Source organism: Megascapheus bottae, chromosome 7 (genome assembly GCF_031878675.1).
Source record: "Megascapheus bottae isolate mThoBot1 chromosome 7, mThoBot2.hap1, whole genome shotgun sequence".
Classification (NCBI taxonomy): Eukaryota; Metazoa; Chordata; class Mammalia; order Rodentia; family Geomyidae; genus Megascapheus; species Megascapheus bottae.
Genome location: NC_143515.1, coordinates 53,931,565 through 53,945,835, shown reverse-complemented (window position 1 = coordinate 53,945,835; position 14,271 = coordinate 53,931,565). Strand labels below are relative to the sequence as shown.

Here is a 14,271-nt window from a genome sequence, read left to right as displayed (position 1 = left end):
AGGATGGCATGGCACTGAATTTTAATAATAAACAGACACCTTATAGGCATGTGTTTCCATGCCTGGATACTCTCTGAAGCTATGTTATGTCTGTATTTACAGGTATAGTGGAGTCACAAGAGACCAGGACTAACCCAGTATCAGTAGATGGTTCAAATTATTAGCCCCAAAAGCCAAGCACTGGTGGCTCATGCCTGTAATCCTATCCACTCAGGAAGGCTGAGATCTGAGGATTGCAGCTTGAAGCCAGCCTGAGCAGGAAAGTCCATGAAACTCTTATCTCCAGTTAACCAGCATAAAACAGGAAGTAGAAATGTAGCTTACATAGTAAAGAACCAGCTTTGGTAAAGAATAAAGCTAAGGGACAGTGCCCAGGCCCTAAATTCAAGCACCAGCACACACACACACACAATTAGACCTGAGCCAGTGTATATTGTTTAGAAGACTAACTTTCAATGTCATTTGTTTGTTTTATGTACCATCTTCATCTAAATGTGAAACATATATTTCCTTATTTAATGTATATATTGGAAATTATCCTCATTGTGAATGCCCATCCTGCATAGATATCTCTAGAACAATCAAAGTTTTCTATCCCAAAGCAATACATGAAATGCTCTGGCAAATGTCTGCTATGTTTGATTGCCTTCCAGTTTCAAAATGTGTGAATTTCTTTTTTTTTATATATATTCTAGGGGAAAGCAATGGTATTTGCTCCATGCCGAGGGAATACTTTAAACCAGTTTTGCAATCTAGCTGAAAAAGCTGGTTTCTCTATCCAAAGACATGAAAATTATGATGAACACATTTCAAACTTCCACTCCAAGGTTAGTTTTCTGCTTGTGTTAGATAACACTTTAATCCGCATTGCATTTTGAAGAGATCATGGTCTTTTTGGCAGGTAACTTAAATATTTGATTAAAGCGCTCCTTAGGTATGTTGCTTCTGAACAGCTATTTGTATCTGATTATTTTGTGTGGTAAAGCCATCTTTTATCTTTGTGTGTCTAGAAGGATTTTACAGACACCATTCCTGTTTACTCCTTTCTCTGAAACAAACTAATCTTTTCATTCATAATAGACTAATTTGTAAGACGCAAGAGGAGGTGGCATAGAATGGATGATAAACATGCATTTGTATCTTAATGAAAAACCTTCAGCTTTTAAGTAGGTTAAATGCTTAACTACACTGAAATAAGTAGAAGGTGAGTGTCTAATTGTATCATGTTGGACTGAAAATCTTTATCTCTGCTAGCTTTATGGCTGGGTCAGTTGGCAGTTTGAGACTGTTAAATCTCATACAGAATTTCACAGTTGTGGGGTTATATGTCAGATCGAGGCACTACAAGATTTAGGTCAAAAGCACTTATCTGAGAGTGATTTCTAAGCCTGCTTACATAAAGCAATGTTATCAGCCTTTTTATTATTTATGGTTATAGGGCAATATACCTGACAGACAAGTATTCCACTGAAAACTTTTTAGGATTCACTCATTCGCTAGTAACATGTCACTGTGACTGGTCTACCATAAATTACTTTTGTAATTTTGTACCTTACAGAAATCTCCCATTGCTGAGCTAGTTTGACCTTGGCAAGAGACTTGGACTTGTCATGCTTTCATAAACCGTGACTGCAGAAACGTAAAAGCTTGACCTTAATCTCCTGAGACAATGTGAATTGTTAATTATTATTCAGGTCTATAATATAATGTAGAAGTGTATTGGCTTTTTGAAAAAATTATATACAAAATTCTTCTGCTCTTTAAAGCAAAACAAAAGAGTTTCCCATTGTGGAAATGGATTCACTACTTTGGTTCTTTAGGGCTGCAGGAGGGAAAGTGAGGAGGAATGCTTTGCATCAGGCAAGAGTTAAATCCTTTCCTCTCACTGGTAGAATGGAGAACGTGACTCACAATCAGAAAATGGGAACAGAAGGGCATGTTATTCAGATCCTACCTGCTCCTCCAGAGAGATGTCTTCCCCTTCCCATCCCTCTCCAGAACAAAACAAGAATGGCTTTGAGGATTTTACCTGGAAGAGAGGGGGTTCTCTCCTGACCCCCTGAGCTCCTTCACCCAGAGGGATCTATAAAGATCAGACAATGGCAGCTTAATGTCATGGCATTCATTGCACCCTAGAACAACAAGCACTTTTATTTCTCTGTGACAGCTTAGGAGAGCCAAGGTGTGAGTCGTTCCAGCAGTAGAGATGTTCAGCTTTGCCCCAGACCCTTTTTCTCCTCCCTGAAACATCTCAAGTGTGTTAAGACCCATAAGGCGTTTGAAGTCCTTGGTGCCACCTCTCTTTTGTGTACTGCTTGAGTGTCACTCTCTAGAGGATAGCACCCTCCTCTTTATTTACAGGGCTGTAGGCTAGTACTTTGCTCAGTACTGCAAAACCCTCACATACAAACACACCTTTTCTATTGTACGCCATGCCCGGTAGTCCTCCATAAATCATCACTGGCTGATTGGTCTCACAAAATAAATAAATAAACGTCCATAAATAACCAAGTGGCCTTCATTTTCCTCTCTTGGGAATTGTTTACAAGTCAGATCCCACACTTTGCTGATAATGGACTAAGAAAGAGTACTCTTCCTTCCTGATGTAGGGAGTGCCACTTGTTTGTTTTCAGGAAGGTGAAGCTAGGAAGTACTCTGCAGGAATGCGGCAGAAATCCGCTCGTGTGATGTGTGGAGAAGACCTCTGCTGGTACCGGTACTGCCGTGGCCTGCTGCCCGTGGGGAAAGCGTGCCTCGGGCAGGACAGCGGGGATGGAGCGCAGAGGCTGCCCAGCGCCCTCTCTCTCCAGCCCGTTCTCCGGGAGGCCGGGGCGGGCACACCCTGGAAGGCAGCAGGGAGCGTCCCGGCCTCTCCCCCAGCTCAGGCGCCCTTGGGCAGGGCGCGATGGTCATGGACTACTGAGGGCAGCACCCTGTCCTTCGGGCCCCCGGGATGGGAGGGGCAGGGCCCCCGGGGTGGGGGGGCGGGCGTCGCCGGGATCTCCGCCCCGGGGGCGCTTGTTGGCCGCGTGCTAATAGGCAGGGCTTAAAAGTTTTCCATCTTGAGCGGCCGTCCGCTTTCTTCCTTCTCCCTGGCTGGCCAGAGCTCCCGTCCATCGTCCCTGCGACGACGAGGACGACGACGAGGACGACGCGCCTGCTCCCCAGTGGAGGAGCCGCGTTTTCCTTCAGGCTGCGTTATCCTCTTAGCCCTACTGTGTTGGAATAGAGCGTAACCAGCTGGAGGACTGTAAGACGCCTGATAATGCCGCTCTTTTCCGCTGTCCTGTCTTAATCTTGTTACACAAATGGTTGTGAAGAGATTCATGAATTTTAATTTTGCCCTCTGCATTAGTGCCTCGCGTCACTCATACACAGCTGCCGTCTATGCCGAGTTTTTCCACCCCTCCTCTTACAACAGGGGAGGGGGGGGGAAATTAGTTACAATCTTGGCAGTAGTGCAAGGTAAAAAAAAAAAAAAAAAATCTACAGATTTAGGCAACCACCCATGAAGCTGATTAACAGTCAGTGATCAGGAGAAACAGCTTTGCCTCTTAAACTTTTCACCTCTCATTGTTAACTGTGAAATTTTATTTCCGTTCAAAAGCAAGCCTGTAATCAAAACGGTACCGTTCTGCACTTTTCTGCCAGTGCTTTTGTTAAACTGTGCCTATACCAGGCAGCCGGCAGGCTCAGGAACCAAAGCAGCCCAAGGTGTAGTAGGTTTTTCTTTCTTTCTTTCTTTTTTTAATATTGCCTTTCAGGCAATAGGAAGAAAAGGAAATAAAATAACTTCCCTCTCCTCCTCAAGCCTCTTGTTCACCTCCAGGCTAGGAATCAAACTGTACTGCCCCATGGTGTGGTTCAAACCCCCTCAGGATGGTTCAGACTGCAAATGGTGTGTAGCATGGTACAGAGACAACGACTTAGAGATTGTAGCTGGCTCGAAATTCGTTGATAAAAATATTTTCATTCATGCAAATATTCCTTTCAATTTTATAAGTGATGGGTTTTCATTAAAGGAAAAAAAACTTTTGCAAACCCACTAGACTATTTCTTTTCTAGATTTTTGTACTAAGTCACGAAAACAGGCTTGAGATTGACTGTGAAGTCAGTGCATTGTGTGTAAAGTACAGCCATATTGCACTTCTGCTTATCTATTCAAAATGCCACGTTACAAGTGGCTGGTGCTTGTAATCTGTGTGGTGTGCTGTTGATAATTGTGGATACTGTAAAGGGTAAATGGTCTGGACTTCACTCCTGCTGCTGCTGCTGCTGTAGTAAGGCTGAGCGTGTTGCATCCAATTAGGAAGTAAAGCATAATGCTAGTAATAGCAGCTATATAATTTAATGCAGTCCTCAAAGGCCCTGTTTTAACCTATGAAATGGAAACATCATTTTAGTCACAATTTTCTTTTTGTTCATTTTTGTTTCAAGGTGCTTTTTTATTTCTTAAAATTCTTATGATTATTAATTAGGCCAAGGAGTATAGCTTGAATAAAAGAAATGATTCTGAAACCCCATAACATTCCCCCATCGAAGTGAGTGTTTCCTAAGAGCTTTATGTGTGTGCTAGCACTCTCCCATGACTGACTTGATTCAGAAAAGATGCAGAACTGGGTTATTAGGCTGCCATTGAGGGTGGCAAGCTCTCCCTCATTGCCACAAAGACAGAGCTGGCCCCTGGCCCCCTCCAGTAACCAAGCCTCTGCTTTGGCCTCCAGAGGTCAGCATAGAATTCAAGTTAAAAGTGATTTCTAACCCATATTTACAGAAGAATTATTTGTTCACATGTTACCTCAGGGACATTATAAAGAGCTCATTTGAGTCTCTGTATATTAGTCATTGTGAGTGAGTAGGTCAACTGACTCATGCTGAGTAATCAACTTTCCCTTATCCCCAGTCCCTGAGGAAAGAATTTAACTAGCTTGTCCCCTCCAAACACCTCCACACACACACACACACACACACACACACACACACACACACACACACACACACCACTTCGCTCTAAAATATTTCAGTGAGCTCTCTCTATATCTAGAGCAGCTGGCCAAAGTAGATCCTGCTGAGGGGATATGGTCTGGGAAGTTTGTGAAGCCCCCTTTCTCGGCATTTTTAAATCACTATTACTATTATTTAATCACTATTACTATAGTGTGGCGGAGAGGGGGGCTTGTGTTTAGGTCAACACTGTCACTACTTCAGTGGCAACAAATTCCACAAGGAGCTTTCTAAATAGACAACTAATGATCTGCAAACAAACATCTGAGAAAGCAGAAGGAAGTCATTCCTCCCATCAGAGTGGATTAGAAGGGAGTCTGGATTGGCTTTCCATTCTCCAGTACGAATGAAAGGTGGGCTCATGACGCTTGTAAGGGCATAGAGCAGTTTGTGAATGTGATCTAGAAGAAACATCTGAAAAGATTCAAGTGAATCTATCCTGGATGAACCAGTCCAGGAGATTGTGACTGAATTAAAATAATAAAGGAATTATTTTCATATATAATTAAAATAAATATGTGTCTATTTTGTTTTTGTTTTCTTATGGTTCAAGGGGTCAAACCCAGAGTCAGTGCATGCATATGAAGCAAGCACTGTACCACCAAGGTATATTCCCAACTCTGAAGTATTTATTTCTGATCCTGAGAAGTAAAAAAAAAAAAGAATGAATGAACAACTGGCTGAATAGCATTGACTTCAAATATATCGTTTTAAAAGCAAGAAATTGCTATTTGCAAAAAACCAAATAAATATAACCATCAAAATCACTCTAGCCTCTCAAGAAGGACTGAGGCTTTAAAAGACTCTAGTTGGGTATTTAAATCTTTTAACAGAAAGGTCCGTAGAACTCCACAGAACAGTATCACATGTTGCTGCTATAATTATTGGAATATGTTCTCCTCTTCCGAGAAAATAAGTTTTGAAAGGCACCAGAGTGCCTCTGAAATCTCAGGCCCATAGGACTCTCTTGTCCAGATTTTGCCATGGTCCCCAGGAAGTTATCAAAATGCCTGCCTACCTACATATTGTGGCACTAGTTGGAAGTCAAAGAGAACTTGGAGCAGAAACCTTCTACAACCTGTGGCTGGTCAGGGGAAGGTGAAGGAAGCTCAGCCTTCCCTCAGTCACAAACGTAGCTTGTGTATTTAGGAAAAGAAAAAAAGAGAGAGAGAGAAAAGAAAAAGCAAAAAAAAGCACTATTTTCACCGTTAAAAAAGGAAAGAGCAAAGATTCCTATCTTAATTTATAGTATTATCATGCCAATGTCACTGATAACTAGAGTTAATTTTTTCAGAATTATATATGTAGGCTAAAAGTCATAACATTATAATCAACAGTAATACCTACCTGTAAAAATCCCTAATCTAAAACCCTTACTTTCTTTTTTTCTGTTATTATTTTCAGTTGAAAAAGGAAAACCCAGACATGTATGAAGAAAACCTTCATTATCCACTTCTGCTTCTTTTAACCAAAAATGGATAGAAGATTATGCTTCTCAAAAGATGAAGAATACATCAAATGCACAGGGAACATTTTCACAAAAATGGAAATCTCTGATTTATATTGTATGCAGCAGGATGTTGGTTCTCTGAAATCTCTGGGCTCCTGAAACGGGGCAGCCACCCACTCTTAACATTCCACTTTTAGGCTATGGACTCCACCTGCATTCTCCTACCATATTTCTGAGCAATCTTCACCTCCTCTTTTTCACAAGCTGCTTGTTGCTCTCTTGTATCAAGTCTTTGTTTTTAAATATGGGTGAGCAGCCTGTCTGAGCCTTGAATTTGACTAAAAATGATTCCTTCTGAGATAGAATTCCTTTTGGTGATTCTCACCACCCTTTTAAAAGAAATTAGTCTTTGTTCTATTTTGGTGCTGGTCAATTTTTCATCTATAAACACAACTAAATAATAAAATAAAGCACATATTTCTGATAGCCTGCCAGTTAATTGTACTCAATCTGTCATCTCTTTCTCTGTTTCTCTGTCTCTTTTTCCTTTGAAACAGGATGTTTTTTCCCTATAGATGTATAAGAAATGACTACATCAGTCCAAAGCCTCATAAACTGACCGTTTGTCCTCTGGACACAATAGCATGGCAGCCCTCTGCTCCTCCTCTCCAATTATGTGTGATTAGTCTCAGTGTGCTGTGTCAAGGAGGGGGAGTGTGCTGAGTGCTTATTATCTGTTTAGGTACAAGAAGAGCACATTTAGGCTCTGACTATGAATGAAAAGTGAGCCTTTATCAAGGCTTAAATCTTACTGCTGCTGTTTTCCAGACCTCTTTCAAAATAGGGTTGTTTATTTTTTTCCCCAGAGAAATTTTGAATAAATGGATGATAAACTAGATTGCAACCAGGGGGAGTTAAGAGGGAAAAAAACCAATCACACACTTATCTTATTTAAGCAAATATATATTGGTAGCTGTTGAATGTATAGTAGAAATGTAATAGGTGCTACCTAGAACTAGAAAGGATTTTTCTACAGGGAACCCAAGCTGGTCCTTTTGACTGTGCCCATGAGATGGTGTAATGCCTTTGTGGAAATTCGGATATTTATCTGTAAGGAATCATCTGTGCCCACTTTAGTAGCAATGTCATTAGGGAGGCTAGCCACAGATCCTCGTATCTTTAATAGAAGCAAAACATGTATTCAGAGTGATGCAATTAAAGCAATAGGTGGGGCTGCTGATTGGGGGGGGCTATATCCTTTTTGCATGTTAAACAAACTTAGCTGTCAGAAAAATAGCAAGTCTCAAATGTCTTCTCTGCTCAGTTCTATCATCAAACAAAATTTTCACCATCAGTTTGCATGTCCTTGCATTCACCACTTTTTCTGCTCCATTAGAGTACCTAGATGGATCTCTGAAGGCATAGGTCAAGTCGCAGTTAGATCATACATTTCTTTCTCACAAAAACTTGAATTGCAATGCCAAGTGATGGGCTAACATCACAATAACAGCAATTTATTCCTCTTTGGATAAAACAGCAGTCTATTCTCAGTGCTAGATAAAGACCAGGGCAATGCAAACCAGCCATTTAGCTGAGTAGTTCAGCTAGTGGCAGCTCTCCTTTGGAGACTGTATAGGTTGCACACTGGCTTCATATTTTCTTGTTGAAAAATTAGAATTTAGAGAGTGTTTTAAAAGGCAATGTAAGTAGTTCTGTTTATATTGATGAAAATAGTTAAGAAAAAAAAAAGATTTCTTCTGTAAAACCTGCAACTAAATCTATCGAACAAAGAAAGCCCATCCTTGTAGTAGCACCTAAGAAGATCTGTTCTTTTTGCTTTCATTTTTAAATATAGAACAGCAGAACCATGAGAATAGTTCCCTTTTTCCCCCCTCTCATGAAAATACATGAATACAAGAATTCAATTTGCATTTGTGTATTATGGTTATCGAAATCCAGTGCTTATTTTCTCTGGGAGAAATTGAATTTTTAAAAGTAAACCAGTGATGTATTTTTTTTTAAATCATCTGAGAACAGTGTGTCAGAATTGAGCTGTACCTACCCAAAGATATTAAGAGATGAGTACACTTGTCATCTGTGATTAAACCCTTAGAGACCCTCTTATCAAACATTTCTTTATGGGATCTTCACTTAGAAATATCTCTAGGGCAGGCTCTTTGAGAGTTTATAAGAAACCAATATCATATGTTATTGCATAACTTAAGTTTTTTAGTTTCTCAAATTTTAATAGGTGCTGACATTAGAAAAAAAAAACAGAGCCACTCTAAAAAGTTCAATCATGTACATTTCATTTGAACTTTAGGACTATTTCAATAACTCGGTACTAGGGTATAGAACTATAATTGAAGTCACCCATTCCATAATTATCTCTATAATTATGCATGTATTTATTTTCAAAGGTAACCTGCTTAGCTGCCTGGAAAACTATTTCTCTTCCTTGTATACTTTATCTTCTGACAAAACTCATGATTTTCCTTTGTCACCCTAAGTAGATATAGTTGGGTGTAAGAATGTTTCTAATATTGCCCATGGAAAGTTCTAATGCGGTGAAATGAACAACCACATGCAAGTTGGTTATAAGAAATTTTATTTTATAGCAAGATATATGCTGTGAATTGGGATAAAAGTGCTAGAAAAGACTACCTGAGAGGCTAGTGCTATTTTGTATAAATTGTGTATTTTGTTGGCTTTTTGACTGAGCATGAAAATGTAACTTCCATTAGGGAAGGGTAATTTAGGTGCTCAGTATTCAGCAGAAAACTTGTCGGGGCCATAAAAGCTTTTCTGGCTGGTTCCTCGGGTGTTTTCAGAGAAGAGCTGCCCGCCCCTTGCTGATTTTCCCTTTGGCTTCAGTATGGGCTGAATTTACTACTGCATACCTGTTGAATCAATTTGGGGGATCCAGCAGTTAACTGAGTGAAAGGAAGGATTAGTGGCCCTCCGGAGCCCTATTTCAACAGGCAGGTGTCTGTCCTAAACTAGTTAACTGCTTTTGACAGTTGAAGAACCTGGTTTTAATGCTATAGGCAGGAGGCAATAGTTTTTTCTTCTTTCTTTTTTCTCTTCTCCCCACTACCAAAGTGCTACATATCTTCTCCTAAGGGTTAGGTGTTTCTGTGTTTGTTTTTTGTTTTAATTGGGGTGGTGTGGTGCCTCCCTCAACCCAGTTTCTATAGAATTTTGTCTTTGTGCTTAGTCAGCATTGGACTTGTTTCCATTCTGTGCTAAACAATTGGGCAGCATTGTCTGGCAAGACCCTTTCATTGGGCTTTGGGAGGAGGGGCGAGATGCCCACACGGGGAGAGGGGGTCCAAGTACACACACACACACACACACAGAAGGTGAAGTAGGTGAGAAGCCAGAAGTTCCCAGAACACTCTACCCCAGATCAAAATCTCCACATCAAACTTAGGCTGAGTATATCTCACCCCCCCCCCCACGCCAGCAAATAAAAAAGATGGATTGGAAGATCGAACTGATTTCAGACAGGCAAATACATTTCCTGGGCGAACTACTCCCAAAGGAGCCCCATACCTTGGTGTTTAACAAACCATTAGACCTGAAATGCTATTTTTTTTTTAATTCTCCAACTGTATTTCACCCAGAGAGCCTACCTACTGCCTGGGCTAGGATTAAATTTTCATAGTGTTCCCTGCCCTGGAGGTCTGTGCATTTGGAGTCTGTATTTTGCCTTTTTTGTCTCCCTGACTTTTCAATTAATACATTTTTTAATAGATAAAACAGATCATACTGTGACTTTTAGAATGTCAACAAGCTTGTAAACAGAAATGTAATAAAATGGCTAATAGGAGATTCAATAGTTAATGGAGGGCCTGAAGTGTGAGCAAATACAGTAGCAGTATATTGGAAACTGTGCAAGTGAAGATGGCTTTAGTATTGCAAACTGAGGAAGAAAATTGTTTTTAATTAGCACCTTCATAAGAACTGCTGATTAATACTGTTTTGTTTGGTGAAAAGCTTTCAGCTGAGTAATTTGTACAGCCATTACAACAGTTTTGTTAGAGCGGGACTCCTGTTGTTAAACACAAACAGCAGATGATAATGGTGGAAGATGAGTTTGTCATGTAACAATTTACCTTATTGAAAAAAGCTTTATATAAAACCCAATACAGTAGGTACCAGCAGAAATCACATATTTTAAATCCTTCCAAAATTGCAGTGTGCCATGCTTGTGGTTTGTTTTTTTTTTCTCCCCCCAGGGACTAGAAGCAGATTTTATATCATTTATAAAATTATATACACAATTTCAAGGTGGTATAGCATGGACAGGCCACTTTCCCAGTAGCAGTTTACATAGGAACAGTAAAGTGGCCTATATTCAAACACTTCCTAACTATACAAAGCAAGGTGACAAATGGAAGTGTAATTAAATAATGTTACTGGAATGCAAATGTGCATTGGGGCTTGATGCAGAGAAATAAGAATTGGTGGCTCGAGGTGGGTTTATCACACACATGGGACTTTGAAATAAAACAACAACAACAAAAACCACATACCTCCATGATACTTTAATGAATATTGTTTTCTGATGATGTTTTAACCAATCACAGGAAAAGGTACCCACCCATTCAGAAAGGTCTAATCAGAGAATAAGAGGCTGATTTCAGTGTATTTCCATTGCATAGATATTTTACTAGCCAAAAGCATGGGAACTTTAAAAAAAATATGTGATGGTAAAGCATATTTGCATTAAAATATTACACTACCCAAGGCTGGCTAAGAACTGTAAATTATTGCAGTGGCGTAATAGAGCATGAGATTTTTTTTTTTTTAAAGACAGGCCTTCGGGGTAATAACCAGGGTTGAGGCTCACGACAGTGCCAAATAAGCTTTAGACAGCATAATAGTCTGCAAAGAAAGCCACAGAGCACTAATGTGAAGGAAGAGCTGTCCACCACATGCAGCAAAAATCACCAAAGGTCATTTTATGGTAGCAATTGTGACATAAAATTGGTGGTCATGCTACATGTCTAATACTCAGCACAGCTTTATAAATGATGGGCCCCTAGCGATGGCTGTCATTAAGTGCTTTCATCATAATAAACTTTAAACTGTTGGCTTTATGAATCGCCAGCTAGCTTCAGCTGTTCGTTGGATGGAGCTTGCAGTGCCTTAAGTGTGACAAGACCTATTAGGAATTGCAACCATGTTTCAAGCGTACTTGGCTTCCCCACTCCTGGGGTGATTGCTGCCTATTAAACGGCGTCTGGGAAGATTTTCCTCCAGCAATCTCTGATCAAGAGCTTTTTTGGGCTTTGACCTGCATTTCCTTCAAGACTTTCTCTGAGGAGTTTTATAAGAGCAAAACTCCAGAGGATTTATAGCCACTTCTGATTAATACCTTTCCAGTTTTTCTAGCAACTCTCCCACTGATGCATAGAGAAAAGCTTTCATTGTTCCTGAGGTGCTTATTTGTGACCTTTTCTCTGCTTCCTGATTCCCTCTAACGTGTTCTCTCTGTGAAATCCTCGGGGTGGAACCAAGACAGTTGGTGAAGTTGTTACAGCTGGAGAGGCAGAGAAGGACGGAGTGAGGCTTTTATATTTTTAAAGGATTCCATGCAGAGCGCTCTGGCCCCGCCCATTTAAATGCCCGCTGTGACGTCAGCCGCGGGCCCCAGCCGCATGGTTAATGAGCCCTCGCTGCAAATTGAGCCAACACATGAAGATTTCATGATTCAAATTACACTTTCATTAACCTTTAGCATGGGAAGTCTTTTAGTTTTCATAAATCTTACAGTAGCTCACTGTCTGCCCTGCTAATGTGAATAATAGATGTTTGGGGAAGTCGTTCTTCAAAAACCCAAGTATTTAATTTACATAGGCTAAATATTTCAAGCTCCCTTGAGTTACTTCCTGCGGGTTTTGGGGTTTTTTTTGACTCTGAGGTCGCCGCCCTCCCCTTCCCTCTAGTTTTCTTCTCTTTGACTCAGATATTTTGGAGATGGCAAAAAAAAGCTTTCAATGTCTAATTCCCTGCCTGTCTTGCAATTCTCATTTGTCTTCCTTTTAAGAAAAAATTTAAAAAAATGTCCTCAAGAGAGCGACTGGGACTGTCTCAGGTGTGGCCATTACACAATTAAATTAGCCAAGCTCGGAGGTACAGGATCAGAACTCAGCAGGGAAGATGTGGGGACTGCGGGGCTGAGCCCGGCTCTCCCCGAGAACACAGGGCGTCTTCCTGCTTTGGGGGTGTCGGTCGGCCACAAATCTGTCCTCCCAAATAAAAGTGCTGCACACTCTTTTTTTTTTTGTCATCTCTCCCTGCCCCCCCGCCCCAGTAGGTTTCTGGGGCTGTCACCGTGTGCCCAGGGCAACCATTAGCGACTGTGTCAAGCGAAGGGCGAGCGGGGGCCTGGAGGACCCGGGGACGGAGGCATACAAAGGCATGCGCCCCCCACCCCGCGAGCCGGCCCGGGGTGGACCGGCGCACATCGGAGGCCGCTGTCCAGGTGCAAGGGGAGGGGCGGAGCCGGCTGCGGGGTCCGGGGAACAAAGGCGCCCGCGGGGGCCTGCGCTGGGGTCACCTGCTGCCTCCGGGCCAGATTAAGGACTGGGGAGGGCCTGGGGAGGAAATGATGCTGGGCTTCTTTGGGGAAATCGATTCGTCCCACTCTTAATAGGACGTGGCCTTCTCTCTTTGGGAGTCCCTGACAAATGTGCCACCAGGTCTCGCCGAATCGCTGGCAGCAGCCCCGTTTGGAGACCCTCTACCTTTCCTGCTGTGTGCCCTTGCTAGCCTGTGCGCCCCCCCACACACACAACCGTTCTGCTCTCTCAACACCTCACTTCCCCCCTTTTCAGGACTCTCCTACCCCCCCACCTTCTTTCATAATTAAGCTGCAAGTTGAACTTTCTCCCCACTCCCTTACTTGGCGATTTCTTTTTTCTCTCCCCCCCCCCAGACCCCCCCACTTCAGTGACCTGGCTGCACTTTGCCCCTGCTGCCTGCCAATCTCAGTACGTCAGGGCCTTTCACCATCCTTAGGGCTCCCTCTCTGCGGGCCAGCCTACCCCCCCCCACCCCCAGCCTCTATACCACCTCCTCCTCTCCACGCAGCTGTCCCCTGCCAAGCCAGGAAGAGGCCTCTGAGCGAATAGCTGGTAAGATGGCTTTTCATTTATCTGGCACTACAAGGAAAGGGCCACAGAGCCTCAGACCACTCCCTTACACACACGCGCGCACACGTACACGGTTTGGCAACCCTGTGCCCCTGCCAGGGTGGTGAAGTGGGCATTGCCATTCCACCATCCTAAGCCAGGTGACAGTTGGGCAGAGGGATCTGAAAATGTGAAAAATTGCCAAAGTCTTGTAGAAAAAGGACTCTTCTTTATCAATAGAAGCCTGTTTGGTTGTTCACAACCTGCCAATGAGAGAAATCTGGAAGTTTTAACATGATGTTTCTGTCGGATAGGGCTCACAAAGTGATCTCAGGCCCTGACTGTCCTGATTTGCAGTCTGGCTTCCTGCACTAGAATTCTCCTTGAGCTTAGAGGAATGTCACCACACTGTCCCCTGCACACAAGACTGTGCACTTAAAAGCTTTGCCCACCTGACCTATGGTTCCACCTCCAGGTGCATTAGCTTTCACTCCCTTTGCCGGCTTTATTTTTAGGAGCAGAGGCCACAGCCCTGACCCAGCCTGTTTTCAGTGGAGCTCTCTTGTCTCTCAAGCAGCATCTTCTGATATGGAGAGGAGGAAAGAAAGGGAAAGGGTGGGGAGGGATGGAGCAGCTTCATGTCCTGACTTTTCAGTTTTCCCTCTCTCTAGGGCC

The 14,271-nt window shown here is 42.3% G+C and overlaps 1 protein-coding gene across 3 annotated transcripts in view; it reads left to right on the top strand.

The window, feature by feature from the left end:
- The window catches only part of Camkmt (calmodulin-lysine N-methyltransferase), a 328,956-nt gene extending 322,017 nt beyond the window's left edge, over window positions 1-6,939 (top strand). The window contains exons 10-11 of one of the 3 annotated variants that reach the window (XM_090337034.1): window positions 696-827; window positions 6,409-6,939. In XM_090337034.1, coding sequence (XP_090193160.1) covers window positions 696-827; window positions 6,409-6,486 — 210 coding nt within the window. In that variant the 3' untranslated portion in view covers window positions 6,487-6,939. Of the gene's footprint in view, window positions 1-695; window positions 828-1,558; window positions 2,538-6,408 lie in introns of those variants that run through there. The other 2 variants (XM_090337035.1, XM_090337036.1) reach the window with 2 other exon arrangements.
- Window positions 6,940-14,271: the final 7,332 nt, after the last annotated feature.